The sequence below is a fragment of the Platalea leucorodia genome (assembly GCF_965183815.1).
Source record: "Platalea leucorodia genome assembly, chromosome: 1".
Taxonomy (NCBI): domain Eukaryota; kingdom Metazoa; phylum Chordata; class Aves; order Pelecaniformes; family Threskiornithidae; genus Platalea; species Platalea leucorodia.
The window spans coordinates 130,538,088-130,558,147 of record NC_138823.1 but is presented as its reverse complement, the minus strand read 5'-3'; the positions used below and the strand labels follow the sequence as shown (position 1 = coordinate 130,558,147).

The 20,060-nt window shown below is 41.1% G+C and overlaps 1 protein-coding gene across 1 annotated transcript in view; it reads left to right on the top strand.

Annotated features, from left to right (window-relative positions):
- The window catches only part of CREB5 (cAMP responsive element binding protein 5), a gene marked incomplete at its 5' end in the record, with an annotated part of 212,591 nt that overhangs the window by 39,809 nt on the left and 152,722 nt on the right, over window positions 1-20,060 (top strand). The window contains one exon of the mRNA XM_082309673.1: window positions 2,096-2,268. Coding sequence (XP_082165799.1) covers window positions 2,096-2,268 — 173 coding nt within the window. The remainder of the gene's footprint in view (window positions 1-2,095; window positions 2,269-20,060) is intronic.

Sequence of the window (20,060 nt, the reverse complement as noted above, 5' to 3'; positions counted from 1 at the left end):
TGCAGGCAGAAGATCTGTGCTGGCAATGGCGGGGGGCAGATGTGCAGCACTGCAGAGTAAACTTACTGTGGGTGACTGATACTTTTCTTCTTTATTGCTCCCCTATGGACCCAGAGGTACAAGTACTGTGTACCTCTCTTGCCATTTAATATTTGCTCTAATAAACATACTACTGAAAGTAAACAGGCAAAACAAATATTGGGAAGGCTTCAGAAACTGTGGAGGCAATATAAAGGAGAAATTAAATGAGGGTGAACTTTGAAACAAGTCAATATCATATTATATATTTATATAATTTATATTATTTATACATTTATATTAGACATACATTTTTTTTTATCAGACCAGTTTTTTGTCAGAAAACACTAATCCATTGAAGAAGCGATATTTTTATAGGAATGTGGTAGGTGAGGGAAAACTTCTTTTAGAAAACATTCCATATATCTAAGGTTATTCTCTCTTTTTGCCTGATGGTCATGACATACTACTGGGCTATGAAAATTACCGTTTAAGTTCTTGGTCTGGCTTCCTCTTGCAATCCGTGCTCCTAAGTGAATACTGGCTGTTCTGCTGCTGGACCTGATTCATACTGTGTAAATTATTTACTGGAACAGGAACTCAGAGCTGGGGTTTCTTCATACTGGGTGAGTGGTCTAATCATGTGTCTGTAGGCAGCACCTCTGCCTCTTTATATGTTTATGAAGACTGGAACAACTCTTGTAAAAGAAACAGAGAGATCCCTATGTCCACAGCAGCCTGGGAAATCACCTGAAATATATAAGAATTGGGAGACAGGGGGATGACAGCTAAGGCCTTTAGTGTGCGTCCTCTAATTATGCTCCCTTTCCATGAGGAATGTAATCGAAAGGGTTTATTCTTGTTTTGGTTCAGAATGCAATCTTTCTTTTAGGTCTGGGATTAAAAATGTTGTCTGCCTCTCCTGTCCTCCATGTTTGAGCAGAGCTATGAGTTTCCTTTCTCACCAGCTTTATCTGTCGTTGTCTTGTGGTTTTTATGTGTTTCCTAGACAAATTGGCTCATAAATTGGAATTCTGAATGAAATTTAACTTCAGTTTTGCAGTGGTCAGGAAGATGCTTTTCATGAGTCTTGGTGGCAGAGTGTGCATGGAAATGTGTTCCCCCCCCCCCCCCTTTTCTTCACCATAGCATGAGGTGACAACGAAAAGTTTCTTTTCCTCTTACTGCTAACAATCCACACGTTGATGCCTGATAGGAAATATAATGCTCTCAAGGTTACCATATTTTTCATAAGTATGCACTGTGGGTTATCTCTGGCTTGAGAGTTTTGTTTGTTTTTAAATGCGGGCCAAGTCAAACCCTGCGGTTTAGCAGCAGTGTGTATTGCGTATGTAGGGATAATAGTAGAGAAGTTTTATTCCAGGGTTCCTTCCTCAGTAGTATCCTGGTCTCTCGTGGCTTGTTCGCTCTGTGGATATGAGTTATCATCTGTGAACTTTTTTTTTTTTTTTAAAAAAAAATAACTTTTTAAGGGTTCCAACTTACCTGAAGCAGAGATTATATATGTGCAAATGCAGTGCTATTATTCTAGGCCTCTGGGATATTATTGCTCTACAAAATATATGGAGGCTAATAGAAATGGCTGTTTCGTGACATACCATGTACTGTTTGTTACTTTGGGACTATAAAACTTGATTTGCTTGTCAGTCTAAGCAGACCTAGTACACAGTAAACAACCCACATAGTAAATCAAGGTGCTACGCACTCACCACAGAAGTAATTTTCAAACAAAATATATATCGTGTTCGGTTAGGAGAATATGTGCTAAATATCCCCATTATAAATCATGAGTCAAAATCACAGAAGAGTGATTAGTCAACTTGCAGGTATTTTTCCATTTATATTGCCCTGTAAAAGTAAATAGTTATTTTTCATTTCTTTATTGTTGTTGGTTACGACAAGATCTACTGACTTGGGATTTACCAGGAGCCAGTAACTTTTCATATTGTTGATACTTTCAGATTTCTAATTGTATTCCTATAGAACACAAAACCAAGATAAGACATTTATTTTTCCCATTTTCCTCTGCCATCCCCCATTTCCCTTCTTTTCACAGAATATCTCCATGCATAACACAGTTGGAGGAGCAATGGCAGGACCTGGATCTCACCAGCTGACAAATACAAGGATGCCAAACCATGACACCAGCGTTGTGATTCAACAAGCCATGCCGTCTCCACAGTCCAGTTCGGTCATTACGCAAGCACCTTCCACAAATCGACAGATTGGGTAAATCCATTTCCATTTTCTTATTTCTCCAGTTTTCGGGCTCCAGCAGCTGCATGTGGGACCAGATGTTGTCCTTGTGGTTCCTGAGGTTATGGAGCTTGCACTTGAACCTGCCAGCGTGTGGCAAGGACCCCTGCAACACACATTGCAGACTGTGGGGGAATGGCCAGGATACTACATCTATTCCAGACCTGGCACTTTGGTTCAAAATGCACAGAGTGCTTTACTTGCAGGGAAGTCCTGCTTTCTCCTTCCAGTGTTTTGTTTTTACCTGCTTACATTCAAAGTTCATGTTGTTTCTCTAACTGCTCTGGGAAGAAAGACAGAGTATTTCTGAAGCTGATCCTTTCACTTCCTTCAACGGGAATTCTGGGTGCTCAGTGGGATTAGGCTATTTCCTAGGTACTCTGTTTAATTGAGGAATGCTAGAAGACAAAATGAAAAGACCATCAAGATAAATGGAGTTTGGCACAGCCACCTCTGTGAGCAGTTGCTCAATTTGTGATGATGGATTGATATTTATTCCCATAGATTGACAATATGGATGCTTATTGTATTGGCTTGAATGCCAATTGTGTGCTCATGTTTGGAGAACTGCATGTACAAAAACATACATGTCTTGTACACTCAGTTACTTCCAGCAAACATGAGGTCCTTGTAAGTCACAAAACTTGGTTTTGATTATACAGAAAGTGCCCAGATGGTTTGAGGGTAGAGTTTTTTTGTCACACAAGTCTGAGAATTTGGGGGGTTTTATGTATGAAAATATGTGGATAAAAAAGATAAATCAGTGGACTGAGAATGAAGCAGCAGTCTAGATTCATTATCTGTCATTTGTAATTTGGTCACATCCATTATATGATAAGTGCAAGAGCAGTCTCTGTCCCCAGTCATTGTCTAAATAATTGATGAGCAACTTGCAGTCTCTTCAGAGTAAACCCAAAAAGTAAAATCCTGGCATTGAAAACTCAAAATCCAGTTATTCTTGAGTTTTCTTTCAATGTTCCTGATGACTGGGGCAGGATATAGACCACAGGCTCTCCGTCTCCCAGTGCCATGGTGGCAGGGATGGCCTGTGGCACTGAACGCTCCATAAGGGTTACCCAGCCATGCACAAGCCAGGGATCCCATCCACTGCCCCAGTTTTGTGCTCCTGGCAAAGCTCCTCTACTTTCCTTTTTACTACTGTTTCAGGATGTGGTCCTTGATATAGAAATCTGATAGTATGGGTAAGGTAAAAATATTTGATAGATGTGCCTTTGTATATGTTATGTATTGACAAAACACAGTGTTTGCTGAGATTTCACATGCAATACCATTTGCCTGTGAATCCAAGAAAGTTGTTGTCTTATGTATGTCCCTTCCTGTTCACAGAGAGGGGGCTGGGAGAGAGGGAGGGAGGAAGAAAGTTTCTTTTCCAGTTTTAGAAAGAAAAACAGCTAATGCCATTATTTGGGTTAAGGATGATTGAGCTTCTGTTCAAATTGTGACTTAATAGGTCTAGTGGTAATTATGATCCTAATTAAAAACAAAACAACAAAAAAACCAAACAACTTTTAATACTCAGTGGTGAGGTGTTTTATATGGGACTGTACTTGGCTTCCAAACAATTGTTTCTATATAATGAGAAAAAAACTGCATATGGTTTTGCAAGACCCTGTCAGTCAGGTTTTAGGTTTGCGTTGGTTCGGGGCCATGGTGATTAGAATCTCCAAAGTTGGAGGGGCTGAGGATAAAAAGGCCTATTTCCTAGTCAGTGGTGAGTGTCTCATTGGGGAAACTTTGTCATGACATATCTTAATTCTCCCCTGTGACTGAATCACACAAATGTTTCCTAAGTCTGAGTCTAAAGCTGCTCTATTGGGAGGCAATTGTCAGCATTTTAGTCTCTGTGTGAGTTGGTGTGTGAATGAGACTTATGGTGTGACCTCCAGCATACTCTGTTCCCCATTCTTCCTTCTTCCTAGGAGGTTTTGTTTTTTGTTCATGGTGTGTCCTAGGAGATAATTGCTGCATTTTGGACTTCATCTACTTGCCAAAGTGTTGAGCATCCTTGTTGTTTGTCTTCCTTTCCTTCAGTCTTTTCCCTGTGGTGCCTGTTTTATTTATTCAAAGAACATATCTTGTCATTTCCATTTATCTTTGTCTTATCCTTCTAAACGTGCTAAGAATTATATCCAAGACTCATTCACAAGGAATACAGACTGGACAATGGGTTTGATATTAGGCAATGGAAGAAAAATCCAGGTAGATTCAGAAAACATTTGAGTTCTGTGAAGTTTGGTGGCTTTGGTTTGGCCTTACAACATTGAGATGGTTGAGGTTTTTAAAGAGCCTGCATTCTGAGGTGCTCAAATCAGTGGTTTTGGGGTGGGTTCCCCCCTTTTTTTAAAACATCTGAAGCTGCCCCAAAGGGTAGATGAGTCTTTACCATGGAGAATTGTGCCAGAGAATATGCCTTTTAATGAGCAATAAAACCAGCAGAGAGCAACTGGGTAAAACTCTCATGGAGCTAGTTCTGTAAGAGCAGGATCAAGCCCTAAAGGTTATATAGAACCATCTTGTAGCAATATTCTGATTTTTATCACAACCACAAATATTTTAGTGTCAGACTATGGCCAAGCCACCTGCAAATGTTTGTGATGGCCTTACTCCAATGAAAACAGGGAACAGCAGTGAAAGTCTTCATTTAGACCCCGCTTGTAGGCTGTTCTCCAGTAATGGAGAATGGGACCCACCTGTGCCCGCACACAGCTCGTTTCATGGTGAGGAGTGGGCGAGTTCACAGGAGCTGATGTTCCCGAGGGATGTAATTTTTCCCCTACTTTCTTCTCTCCTTCTCCTTTTCCTCCTTCTCCCTCCATCCCTCTCCCTCCCTCTCTGCCTCTCTCTGTTTTCCTATCCCTTCCTCTGGCTCTGGGGGCTTGCATATAAAATGAGATATTGACACAAGGCATAGGAAAACATGACAGAATGAGCGTTGTTGGGCAAGCCTTACTGGCACAGCGTATATACACACATTGTTTCAGGTATTAAGCTTCAGCTACTACTGAACAGGCATCCAGCCAGATTAATCAGAAAAAGGGAAGAGCATGAAGGTGAGTAACTGAAAAAAAATAAGACAGGGTGCATTCCCACTTTCCTCCCACCATGTACTTTGTTGAGAACAAACAGCAACATTATCATTACAGCAAACTGGCAGGCTGGTATAAAGGTCCCAGGTAGTATTTATGTGGTGAAGCAGTCTCTAACCTCCTTACCATCCCTCCTCCCTCCCCCCTCAAGCCTTTAGCATGTGGGAGGAATGCTGTAACTAGTAACTACTTGTGCTGATGAAAAATCAGTTGAGGAACACTTAGCAGTGAAGGGTGTCTTTGACTGATTAATAGCACATCATTTAGAGATAAGATACATAGAGGAAAAGCAGTAAGGCATATGGAGAAAGGGGAGAAAAAATGATATAAGACATACATTTCTCAAAGGTATAGAAAGGCAGATAAGCTGAATCAGCTCAAGATATGGGACTCTGAACTAGGCTGTACAATAGCAGTGTTTGTCTTCTTTTTTTAAATAAATCCATTATTTCGGTGACTGAGTGTTCAGCAATGTATGTGAAAATTATGGTCAGACAAATTTGTGACAACACAGTACACTGGTTGCTTTATCTGGGCACGTCTTTTGCTAGGTAAGATGTCTTTTTCAGACCAGCAAAGACCGTAGGTGGCTGCAGCCTAACAGCTCAGCGTTCCAGGAGAAAGTAACCTGCTGCTGTTTTTTCAAGCTAGTTGCAGACATGGCTAGTAATTATTCCAGCTTGAAACTCACTGGTACAGCTCTGTAGCTGAAAGGGAACACAGGAGGATTCAGGGTTGTCACAGATCCAGCAAGGTGTTAACACTGTACTAAATGGAGAGGGAGACGTGAGTCCAGTTTCAGTGAACCTGGGCTCCAAAGTGGACATAGAGCACTAACCATGTGATGTAGATTATCTGTTTTCAAAGTGTAGTAGAGCATTTTAATCAAGATAAGATGGTCTTCTGGCACAGCATCAGAAGGGAAAAATTGCAACCACATTTGATGAAATGCAAGCAGGTAGGAGAAAGCAACAAGAGGGATTTGGAAGATGCCTCTGGTGCCTTTATGTACCAAAGAATCATGGTACCAGTGGGAGGACAGCCTTTCAATCCCCACATGCAGCATTCATTTTAACGCCTATGCGTTTCCTTCCTGTTCCTCTCTCTCCCCTCTCACGATGCCATATGTCTCTCCCTGTTTCCAGTTTATCATCTTTTCATGGGGTTGAATGCTTTCCAAACAGGGTCATGGAAAACAGAGTGGTCATGAAAACTGCATGTAATGGGACTAACAGAGGTTTGGTTACACAATGAAGAGCGGACTCATTGTGAGTGGCCTTGGGGATTTGGAAAATGAAACATCTTCTCAGCTGTAGTCTTAATCTGAGGGACCTATAATGTCAGACGGACAGGGCTCCTCTCTGGCAAGCACGGGACTTTTGCCATAGCAGCAAGCTACCTGAGACTGCAACTGCTGGTTGAGTTCTCAGAGTATCCTGCTATCATCCTTTATAGCTTGAGAAAACAGAAAAGACTCCTGTAAAAGACGTTCGTGGGCAGGAACCCTTCCATAATGCAGCTAGTTCTGGAAGGCACTTGGAATAGGCTGGTAACTCAGAAGGGTCTTTGTACATGCCAGAGAAAGTCTCTCTTTAAACTCCTAGTAAGTTGGAGGAGTACATGGCATCAAAGAGGCCCTGGAATGATGTGCTTTTACTCAATTCAAACACCAGTTCCCTTTCCAGGAAACCTGGGATAAAAGCCTCTGTTCCAACTCATGTGTTTGAACTGAAGCACTACAGTATGTTGTGAGATGAGAAGAAATGTGCAGTGAGAGATGAAGTATCAAATGACCTCTTGGTTACTTGATCAGGTCCATTCTGTAGCCTTGGCTAAACAGGATGTAAGAACATCAGATCACTGGAAAGGGAGGAAAAGGGAGAGGTGGGAAGAGAGAGCATCTGACAGTGTCATTCTGTCCAAATATGTTTTTTTTCTGTCTTTGTACTCAAAGTTGGGAGTTATTCCCTGTTTAATGCTTCTGCTTCTTTTTCTTCTGTTTATGGTAATTCTGTAGTCCTTTCTACTAGAGTGACCTCGGCCAACCTTAACATGGAATCCCATCAAGCCACATGTGTGCAGCAGCCACAAGTCTCTGGGAAGCTCAGGTGAATTACTTAGGAAATTATTACAAGTGAGCTGTTCACAGAAACAAGTTGTCTCATAACTTATGGCTAGTAGACAGGGTGATGTGGGAGAAAATGGAGTCTGATAGATGAATCCTTTCAAGCTGTTTCATCCCTTTTAGCTAGCTGTTGCCCAGGTCCACACATTGACCTGCAGACCGAACCGTGCTGCTCTGCATGCGACGTGTGGAAGCTCTGCCTGCTCCCCAGCCTCCCCTGTTGTTGTTTGCATCGGCATGTTCAGGAGCTGCTGACTCAATCTCTCCGGACACTGCTGAGTCAGGAAGAAAAAGAGCAGTGTGTCAGACACGGCACAAAGGGGTGATTGTTCACAACATCTCGCTTCTATCCCCGACAATGTACTCCCGTGTCTTCTCAAAAACTCTTCCTTGCTGTAAGGTCTAGGGAGGGGTTGGAAAGTACTGACATATATCAAGATGACTTTCAGGGGACTGAAAGGAAGATCATTAGCCAGGTAATAAATAGCCTGTCAACCAGGAATGGAGACGGTTTAGTGTGTTCCTTATCTGACTTGAAGTCAACCATTATCCTGAAAGTTATGCGCTTGTTATACGTGTTGGTTAAATTTATTAATGAATGCAGTATCTTATGCCTTATGCTTTCTACTTGACAGAAGTCCTAAGCTTATTAGAAATGTTGCTTGCTCACAGCAACAACACCAAAAAAAAGCCTCAGGGATATTGTGTGTCTTGCTGGCCACTGACTCTTATTAGGATTGTTGTCTTCCGTTATGAAGAGAAACCAGCCCTCTCCCTCTCCCGATGGTTGTTTCAGACAGGTAGTGAAACCACACTCAAGCCAGTTCTTATATACGTGGTTTCTAAGAAATGCATCGTGATGTTTCCGTTCTGGAAAGCTCATCCCACCCAAGAACTACAGGAAAGCGAAGTCAGAATAGTGTACTGCACCCATAACTGTATCTAAACAGAAATAGCGAGCTTTCATAGGCATAGGTTGGCTCTCACATCAGAGTAAGTCATAAGTAGGACTTAAGTATGATATACAGAACTTGGAGAATACATCATTGATTGCTTCATTTTAGTGGTTGGTATTTCTTACGTACCTCCCATATATATATATATATGTATAAAATACACACGGTATAAATCTTCTTTAAAGGTGTCATCAAAATTTATAGTCAGAGCTTCTGATTTATATGACTCTTTGAACTGAAACAGATGTAAAATCATTTTCGGATGGAAGAGGAACTCAGAGTTGCAGTGGGTTTGATGCGACAGATCAAGCTTTCCTAGACCAGAAATTATCATCAGAGCTCTGCACAGCCGAATCACACAGCTCTGCTCTTCATCACAGGGTTGCACTTAACATGCCCTGATGCATGATTCCAGCATGTGTTTTATCCAAATGTCAGCCTGTTTGACAGGTAACTAAGCTGCAGTAAAACACTAACTCAAACAATATAGACTTTGTTTGGTGTAAGGCTTTTTTTTTTTTTTTTTTCCCCCTTTCTTTCTTTTCTTTTTATTTAAGAGAGTAATTTGCAGGTTCCAGAGAAAGAGCAAGCTTTGGGATGCTGCCTCACACCATGTCAGTTCAGAGAAGGACTTAAATGTTTGCTGGGGGTGGCACAATGGCTATAGTGATGGAGTAAAAAGTGAAGAGCTTTCTGTGCAAAGAACTCTGATAAAAATTAGTTGTTCACTAAGAAGTTATGTTTGTATCTGTTTCAATAAGGGAATTGGCATTGATATGGTGAACAGAAACCACTTTGATCTTACATGGTTTGTCTTGCCAGTGTATTTTTGAATACTTTCAAAGGGATACAAAAACATGCTGTAAGTTAGTAAACTACTATAACTTAGTAAAGTGTTAATGTTTTGTTTGTTTGTTTGCTTTTTAAGCTCTACCTGGCTGAAAATCAATGACAATAGTTCAGAGAAAAATGCCTGAAATTATAGATTATGTGTAAAGTGTATGGATCCCATTTTACCGCCTGTAAAAGTAGGCCACCCTACTAATAGATGAGTTGAGTTTTAGAAATCAGTGGTACGGTATGGTGTCATGTAAGGCATATATATGGGTTTTTTTATACTTATGGACAGGCCAAATATGCATTTGGAAAACAAAAAAACAATAAAATTTAAATCAAAAGCATAGATAAATCTAAGATGACAACATCAGCAAAATGACTTCTTTTAAACAAATGAAATGATGCTTGATTTAGAGGGAAAAAAATGATTTAAATAAATCTGTCATTTTGGAGACCTTCTAGCAAAGTTCCACAGGGTAAATTGTAATTTTAAGTTCTCTTAGCAGTGTTTAGTAACAAATTGCAAGGAGCTGGTGACTAGACAGAACCTGCAGGTAGATTGGGAAGGGTTTATTTTGATGAGTGCAGGAAGAGTGTTCCCTGGAAGAAGGAGCAAATTAGAGAGTGTGTTTTAGAAACATTTGCTGCTATGAGCATCTGTATTCTGCCAAGAGACCTTTGTTCTGAGCTCACATAAATGAAGTGGAATTTTGCCAGTAAAAGAAGGGGTTGTGTTACTCCCGTTGTAGGATCCAGGTCCTAATTGGTTTATGAAATGAAGGGGGCAATCTTTGAGCTATTACCAGCTTCCTCTGCTGCAAGTGAAGTGAATCGCAGCTGTTCTGATAGGGTCCATAAAAACTTGGCGAGGTAATAAAATGTTTTCAGTGGACAATTCTCCAAATGAGTGAAATCCAAATCCCTCGCTTATTTGACAGTCTGTAGAGAATTGTATGTACTCCCTGGGGAATTCTGATTTATGTTACTTTTATCTAGTTCTTTAACCAGAGCATCTAGGCTGACTGGTGCTGTAAATGTAAGGGCTCAAAGTAACATTCTTGCTTCTTTTTAACCCTACAAATTGAAATACTGTGTGTACATATCAAATATTTGATACAAGAAAAACTTGTGCCTGTTGTTCGTTTTCTACATTTTCTTGCTTGTCTTTATACATTTCTGTCCCCCCCATCTCTTGGGTTTTTGTTTTTTGGGGTTTTTTTTTGTGAGATTAAAAAAAAGGCATGGTTAACATCAAATGATCCTAGACAGAAATTCTTCTGGTGCTTCTAGTCCCATGATTTCTTCAATGAAAATAGTAGCTTTTGATCTTCGTAAGTTTTCTTCAAGCAACTTAAAATTTTCTAGACCTGATCAGAAGTCAGATATGTTAATCCTAACTTCTTGGCAAAGCAGTTGTTCTGAATCATTTCTTCAGCTCATGGCAGTTTTGAGAGTGATTATGTACATCTAATAGTCCCTAAAGATCCCTGGCGCGGTTCAAGTACAACCTGACATTTTTGGTATCGTTGTGTATGTTGAGGAATTCACAATTTTCCATGAAGACCATTCAGTGTTTATTTAGAATTCTGTTGTTGTTCTCAGCATTCCTGGCATTAAGCATTTTTATTTAGGGCCTGGATGTCTTTAAACATATCTCCCCCCTGCCCCCCGAAATGTCTGTGATTTCCCAGGCAAAGACAGGATGACCCCTCCTTTGAAAGTAAGATGACCTGAAAAGAATACAAATAGAGAACATAATCAGAATTTTCTTAGAGAGTAATGAATTGGGTTTCCAGGTTGGTTAAATCTCAGCTGATTGGGCTTGAAGCTCACACTGCTGTAAGCACCCACTTTCACACCCGTACCTGGGCATTTATATCATCGAAGTTTCTCCCTTAATATTAGTCCTCATACGGTGGACGTTGCTTGTCATATCTTAGATAGGCTGCTGCGTCTGGTGTCTAGAGAGTGACCATGCCACTGCACTTCAGCTGCAAGGTGCTGTCTGGGCAGCCTCTGATCTTAAAGGAGTGTGACTAGGAAGCAAGTGCTAGCTAGGGCTGAGTGTCTGGCTGCCTTTGCTGACAGGTGGTTTCTCATACCACATGTCCCTGGCTTGTAACATGCAGTAGGGTTGTCCCACGTATTGCATAGCAAGATGTTCAAGAGGCGCGCAGATCTGAATGGTGATGCTCTCCTGGAGCATCTGGGCCGAGCTGCATGTAGGAAGCTTCCCTGAAATGATCACGGGTAAAGCTTGTGTTCTCAGCAAGTGTTTTTGCGCTGTTACTGGAAACCGCCCCTGGAGAGACGAACTGCTGTGACTTGGTGTGCCTGAAGGAATCTCTCTTTGGGTATGCTGGACTTCATTAATTCATTATCACTGCGAGCTGTTGATGTAACTTTTTTGGGCAACACATGAAAGTGGGCGAAAGGCAGCAATAGTTTTTAGATATTCAGTCAAGAAGGTTTGTCAAACTCAACAGGCTGTTAATATAGGGCTGATCCTGGTTGAAATACTGCTACAACATTTGAAGAAATGAGCTGGAACTGATAAACAAAGGAGACCAACTGTGAACCGATTTCCTATTATTTCTCTCAATTTGTGCTTGTTTTGAGTGGTTTTGTTTGTTTCAGGTTACATGGTACAGGTATTAAACTAAGTCCATACTGAAGGTACATGGTCAGTAGATTATAAAATCAGAGCCAGTTAATACATACACCAAATGGAGGAGTTGTCTGGAAAACTTTACCTCCTTACAATTAATTTCCTTTTTAGCCTGTTTTAATTTCTTCTTTCTCTGCAGTCCGTTCCAGGCCCACAAAGGAAAGAGATGTAGAGTGTCTTTGAATTGTTTCTGATCTGTGGGGAAATAAAATAGGAAGCAGAATAATATTTCTGCTGTGAAGTAGCAAAGAAAGCTGGAAGAGAGCAGCTAGTGAGTTCCCTTTGTGCCATACTAAATGGATGTGGAGAAAGATACGGATTCTGGGCTCCACGACAGGGAAGAAAATCCATGCTTGCTTCCAAATTTTCCCCAGGCCTCTATATAGTTCTATTGTTCCAATAAGAAATTTGTGACTCGAAGGATTTATTCAAAATCTATATAAAACATAATAGGCAAAGTTCATTCCAGAAGCCATCAAGTGACACTACATTTCTCTGTGGGGAGAGCTGGGGTCCCTTCCAGTCTGGTCTTTTTCTGTACACAGCCTAGTAGCATGGAGCTTTTTGTTGCATGTTAATGCAACATCAAGGGTTGTGGGGCCCTAACTCCTATAAAGCAAATGCTAGAAACAATATTGGACACAAGCAGAACCCATAAATGCAGAGGGAAGTAAAAAACCATATAGAAAAGAAAACAGGGTTTGAGAACAAAAGCAAAAAACCACATTTCAAACCTCAAAGGAAAAAAAATAAATTTTTGTTTTGGAGGAAACGTCCTTGGAAATGTTCAATTTTCCTTATGACCAAGTTGGGAAGCTGTAAGATGTGTCCTTGAAGACGGTGTAAATGACTCCAAGCCAAAAAAACTATTCCATGGTGACAATAAAACCCCACCACTGAGGTATACATTTCCTTCTTACTTCTCCTGCTTGCCCATTATACGAACAGGAAAAAAGAGACACCCCTGCCATGTTTACAGGCCCTGCCTTGTTATTTGTATGATGGACAGAGAGCTAAAAACTGTATTGCCAACACTGCTTATTGGAAAAATCTGGACCTAATTAAGGGACCTCATTTGTTAGTGCTCATGTGTTCACCGGTGGAAATTACTTGGGAGAACAGTTCTATCAGTAAAGAACAGTGCTCTGTAATAGAACTGTAGAAAAATGACAAAGGCAACAACAGCTTTGGGGGAATAGCATGAAAAATATTAACCTAAAAAAAATTTACTACATTGGCTTTGAAAGTCAATTTATTTTTTGTCTTCCAGTGGGGAAAGGAGAATGTAATTTGCCTGAACGAGATGATGACTTGTAGTGTTTCTGCTTGTTAATTATTTACTTACTTGAATGAAACTTATGAATTGCAGTGGAAGTTTTAGTTGAGTAATTTTCAATATTGGGTTATTTTATTACTGGGTCTGCTGAGTGCTCCTTTCGACGGTGTCTTCTTCCAAGAGCTATGAGTGCTGTGAATCTTTTTCATGGTATTTTTTCAAAATTGAGGCTGTGCATTCCAAACCCAAGAAAACAAGCTAGCCAGGCAGAGGGACTTTTAGTATTTCAGCACACTGCTCCCCTTCTCCCTACATTTCTCCTGAGCTGCCTGCTTAATTCCAGATCTGCTCCCACAAGCTGATACAGGTCTTTGTTTACAAGTTGGGTCACAGGCTATGAAGTGAGTAGACCTGTTGTACAGTGCCTTTTTTTGTTGTTGTTGCTGAGATGTGATGTGCTTTTCTGGATGGGAAGCAGCAGTACTGTTGTTTCATCCCAGCAAGGCGTATGGCACAACACGGTGCAACAGAGGAGAGCTGATGAGTAAATGATGAGTCATTGTCATTAAGGCAACAGAGGGTATTGTCAAAAGAAAAAAAAAATTCAGTCCAAAATCAGTTGAAGATCAACCTCTGAAGATTTCAGCCTTTGTTGTAATTTCTGTTTGCAGTCGCTTCTGTATCATGTAGTGTGTGTTGGATGCATTCTCTGTTTCGACATTTGCTGTGATAGTGTAAGGCATACATACGTACACATGCTCCTGCAGTTTTTTTAGGCTACGGGATCACTTACAGTTGCACCTAGATGGTCTCTTTCCCTCCGATTCTCTAGTTCTGCAGAGTTGCAAGGGGACATGATCTTTTACTATACGTTGTGACATTTCCACTCCCAGTTCAATGGTGGCTCCAGGGTTCAAACTTGCAGCCTAAAAATGGACTAGGCTAAGGGGCCGTTACTGTCAAGAATAAAGCCATGTACTGTAACTGAGTGTAATCAGTTTGGATCACATTTGCAGATTCTTTGTATTAGCTTTATCAGGTCGGGCCATCAGAGAGCAGATAGACAGGTAAGACCGAAAGACCTCTGAACCCAATTAAAGTTGTACCACAAAGAAATCAAATTCATGTGGTTTACATTTCAGAAAGTTACATTTGGTGGGCTGTACTTACTTTTATTCTGTAACCTAATGCAGACCATGTGAACATTTGAAACGCTTTTAACAGTTAAACCAGCTCAAATAACACAGAACCAGAGCAGCAATAAAGAGTGAATTAAGACTGATTGCAACTACAGCCAAATTTTTTTCCTCTTAAAGAAATATAAATGAGTGATATATTTAAAAACTACCATATATATAGTAATTTTGTCTTCAGCTTTTAGCTCTGCAATAGGCATTCTCTTATCTTTTAAAATAAATGTTCGGTTTAAAAAGCAATCCTAAACCCACAGTCTTTTATTTGCAGTGTTTCAGGGTGAGTTTGGATGTGCTGTGGAACCACTGATGTTCCCACTGATGCGTATAGTTTGGGGATTGGTCGTACAGCTCTGAGATAATCCTGAGGAGCTCACATTTAAAGTACTTGGCACAATAAGAGCACCAGTATGTGAGAATAAGAAAATAGGTGTTTTATTTGCAGTCCCCTTTCTTAAAACCAATAGATGTGTGCATAGCTTTTCGTTCACAAACTCTCCTTGCTCGCTGAACTTAGATAGGCCTTATGTGTGGAGAAAATAGAAGTTCAACTGGTGCAGACTGGTATGTGTTCCGTTTCTCTACTTGCTGAACAGAGACTGAATGAAAGTCCTGAAGCCTCCAGAAGATCTGGCTGGAGCTGGACACTGCCAAATGTGCCTATGTCCTGCATGTAACTTCAGGAAAGTGATGTGGTTTGTATTCAAAGGGAACAAAATGACTGGCTTAGTTAGCACCAGGATCATTCAGTGGATCAGTTTCCTCATTTTTCCTCTGTAACAATGATTTTCCAGGACTTTTGGAGGTCTTTCAGGCCTTGGGGGAAGAGATCAGGTCCCCAGCTCTTGTCTGTGTTATACTGAAGGAAGAACTTCCTAGGGCCCCAACCCTTTCCTAGTATCTCCAAGACACCGAAATGCAAACCTCGTACCATTCTGCTTTTTGGCACAGAGCCATCTGGCTATCAGCAACTGAGCCCAGCCTCCTGGCTCCAGAGCACGACTGCTAGCCTGAGTTGGATATAGCTTGTTTCCCCCAACAGCTGTCCTGATGTGTCCGTGTGTCTAACAGCTTTCCTCGCTGCTCCTCGTGTAGAGCTGGCTGCTCTGTTGTTTTTGTCCCCCCTCGTTCCTGTAAGCTTTTGGGGCTGATGTGGCAGAGAGCGTGTGCAGGCACAGGGCTGTCCCTTTGGCATGACTGAAACCTAAGGTTGTGTGTCACCGAGACCCTTTTGTGACTGCTCTTCTTTCCATGGGCCACAGACAGCAATTCAGAAGCTCTCCTCCTCTCCCTGGGGTGAACAGCTTGAAGATCTGCTCTCACGCTTATTTTCCAGAAGCAGAAAATTAGAGAGGAAAGATCTGTGTTGATTTTTTTTTTTTTTTTTAAATCTCCGTTGAAAATGTCGAAAAACACTTTTTTTCTGTAAAGGAATGTCCCTTGTATCACCATTCCCAAGCAGTGGCTGATGCACTGCTCATGAAATGCAAGCTGTTTTAAAGTGTTAATGCAGGGAGCTGGGGCTGCTGTTGCTAATTCTCAGAAGTGGTGGGACTGGAAGAAAATCTCCATCTGCACCAATGCACAGAGACTGTTCGACTGTGTGGGGACCAGAACTGGTGGAGTGGAAGGAGACACACTCCCTGCTCTCTCTCACTTTCGTTATACACTGGGCTTGGCAGGGTAGTTCAAGATGTTTGCATCTAGCTAGGAAAAGAGGGGCATATCCTGGGAAGGTTAAAATGGGAAAATGGCTGCTCCTTCTAACACTTCCCGCTATCCCTCAGAAATGAAGAAAACCAGAAGACTTTGTCAAGTTCTTTAGAGAACAGACACTGTAAATGTGGGAAAACACTTAAGTTCTGATTATAAGAATAACAGAAAATCCATCAATGTATACATCAGATCAAGTGGATGTTGGATGATGGGCAGAAAGTAATGTCAGAAATTATTAAAATGCTAGCCTGGACCTAGGAGAATTCACTTTAGTTTCTTGGTCACCAATGATTTCTGTATGATCTTTGGCAAATTTCTCAGCCTCTCTTGGCCTCAGCTCGTCAACTGTAAAATAAGGAAAGAAATACTCCCTCACTTTACAGGAATGTTAAAAGGAACTTAGGTACTACAGAGGTAAATACGTTCCTCTGATACAACATCTTGAACATTTGATGTAATTAAACATCAGAAATTTTTCTCAATATATAGTTCTTTGCCACAGAAATAAAGCAGAATGACTGTATTATGTAATGATGTCTAAAATAATGTACTATTAATTTCTTGGAAGTTAAAATGTACTGTGGAAGGTGCTTTAAACAGAGTGAGAAAAATCAGAATGCTTATACTAGATTTTCTCCAGACATTGACATAATCTAGTCCTCCCCATGGCAGAGGGGTTGGACTAAGATACTCTTTAAAGGTCCCCTTCAACCCAAACCATTCTATGATTTGCAGAAAATAAATTGAAATGGGAATTAATTATCAGACATATTTTGTAAAGGCAATAGAATGCCAATACACACAAGAAACATAACTAAAAGTAATTTCCTTTAACTTTCAAAATCAAGATAAAACAAGAGCTAATAAACATTACGATTTGCTTCAAAGGAGTTCAACGTATTCAAATGTAGGAAGACTTTAATTTTCTTTCTCTTTTTTTTCTTTTTCAGTTAAAACAAATTCGTTAATGTCCTGTTGAATCAGCCATTCACAAATCCCGCAAACACTGACTTTTCTTTTGGAAATGCATTATGCTTCAGGTTTTTTTTTTTCTTTTCTCATTCTGGTTAATTAATTCTATTATAGTAGCCCCCGAAGACTCTAAAACAGACTCGATTCTTTTCAAAATACTAAAAAAAATGAGTTTTATGTCAAGAGAAGTACAAGCCTACAGTCCTCTCCCTTGTCTTCAATCTCCCTATTGCATGCTTGGTTCTCTCTCTTCAGAAGGTATCCATTCATTCATCATCCTGTGTGTGTGTGTGTTTTCCTTGTTTTCCCTAGACTGGACTATGCAAACTGTCTTAGTGGCAGACAAACTCTGAGGAAGCTTTCTATCCTAATTCCTTTCCATTAATGAAAGTTATGAAGTACTGCCAGCGTGCATACTGCCTGCATAACAGAAGTAAAATGAAAGCAATACACTTCCCTAACCCCCCTCTTTCCACAGGGCGAGTTAGACACGCAACAGATAAAAGTGACACTATGACAGCAAATGTTGGAGGCATATCCATGCAGACTATTGACATCAGACAAAGCGTTTTAGAAAGGAAGAGAATTATGTTTCCCCATACATCTAAAGGAGCTCCTTTTGCTCCCCCCCAATGGAAAGAGCCTGCTGAAGTCCACGAGAGTTCCTCCGTGGCCTGCAGTGGACAGTCTGCAATGGCCTCACAGGGCAGCTGGAAAGGTGATTAGAGACGAGGAAAAGTGCCGTGTGTGCTCTCATACCAGCAAATGAGCTTCTCATTAGGGTATAAGAATACCAAGCTAAAGGTGTAGGAGAGGAAATCCATTATACCATACCCTGAAAATACCCAGCTTCTATGAGCAGGGACACACTAAACACAAACACTAGATTGTCCAGCAGCCCTTCAAAGTAAAAACCTTTCTAAAATAACTTCCACCTGCTGCACTTTCTAGGCTCTTAGAACAGATTGCTCCAAGAACACTTCATGTCTTTTGTTTTTTCTACCAAGCTATTAACAACAGATGAAGAGTAACACCCTCCAAACAATTAATGCAGCCTGGGGCCTAACCAGAAAATCATTATTTCCAAAAATTCCTATTGACAGAACTGCTGCAGCAACCTTTCAAAGCTGCACCCACATCCAACGACAACAACAACAATAAAACACTGTGCTATTTTTCTTACCTCATAAAGTTGTCATCTCAGCATAGCTAAACATCTTAGTTGCCACCCAGCCCGTAAACATCCTTATGTGGGGAAGGTTATCAAATAGGTCATTGAGAAGCAGCTCTCAAATTATCTAGAGTATTATCTAGTGCCCTCAGATTTCCTGGAGCCCTTTCAATCTGGTTTAAGACATGGTTATGTTACAAAGACGCAGCTATTTCTTGGCCATTGCTAGTCTTCCTGATTTATTAGCTTCTGCTAATGGATAAAGACTAAGTGCTCAATCTAATCTGACCTTTCAGACATGCTGGCTGTCAGAGTGCCTTTGCTGGTCACCCCGTCTATTTTACTGGTGTCCCTCTAGGAAAGCGTAGCAATCGAAGAAGGAGAGTACATTCTCTTTGGGTTACCAGCTTTAATTCTGTGCCCTTCACGACTTCTAGTATTAAATGTGGAATACCAGGCTGCTGCTTCTGGGAACAGGACTAAGCACTCTTCTGTCCTAATCCCCTTCTAGCAGGCACCCTTTCAAAGATGCCCTTGGTGAGACAGGTAACAGTCTGCACGGCATTTACACCAGTTTGGGAACCTTCTCTAGCCTTGCTGGCTGCCAGTCCCTCCCTCCTTTGTTTTCTTCAAGACTACTAAAACAAGGAGACTGCACTGTCCTTTTCTGCAGATTCGCTTTTAGAGGTTCTATAATCAAGTTTTGCTGACATTAAAATTGAGATTACATAAAATATGAATGCCTTGAAGTATTAAAAAATGAAGTGGTGAGGGACACTGTCTCTAAAGATCAGCTTTCCCTATTTAAAAGCATGGTATTCCCAGATTCTGGGTCCCCTTAAAGACTGCTCTCTCTGCACAGCCAAGCGCCTGCACCTCATCAGCAAACAGTGGAAAAGAATCAGGTAGCAGGATCCTGCCCACTTCACATTTATTTAACCCTTTGTCACCACTATATTCTTATCACCAGGCATCCTCTTTCTGTCTAAAACAGATGCCGGGATTGCTGGTGCCAGAGAGTTAATCGTATTAATAGTTTCTGTGTTTATTGTCAGAGGGACTTGGTTGCACTCTCCTCTCTGGGCCAGCAGGTCAAGGGGTTCAGGTTCCCCACCGAGGCCTGCAGTGACTCTCGGTGCTGACTGTGCATGTTGGCCTGGGAGAGGAGGGATACGCTGCACTGGTATAGACCTTGAATTTCCAGTAAGACATTAAAGTGAGGTCTCTCCTATCTTTTTCAAATAACGCTCCAGGTAGAAATTACTGAACCGCTTCCGCATTAGGGTATTTGGGGGCTTTTTTTGTACCAGAGGATATAGACCTGGTTCCCTGAGCAGCCCTCCATCCCCGAGGGATGCTAAACACCCGTATCTGCCTGTCTGTGAGTGCTGCACATACTACTACACCATGGATTATAGAGTGATGCAGTGTTACCGTCTAGCACCTTGCTTTGTTAAGCACACGTTTTTCTTTAAAGTTGGGAGAAAGGACAATGCAAAAAAGAAACTCAAGAACAAAAAAAAAAGAGAGGTTCAAGTGAACGCATTACCTGATAGCTTTGTTTGGGCTCTGTGAACTTGTAACCTCTGTAGTAAGATGAATGTATTTGGGTATAGAAGTCAAATGTTGGCAGCTGCACTTCACTCCTTTCAAACAACGGAAAGAGGTGAGTTTGTATACCCCACACCAAGCACCAGCTCTGGAGAAGGGAGGGCACTAAGGGTAACTCTGCCACCCAGCAGGA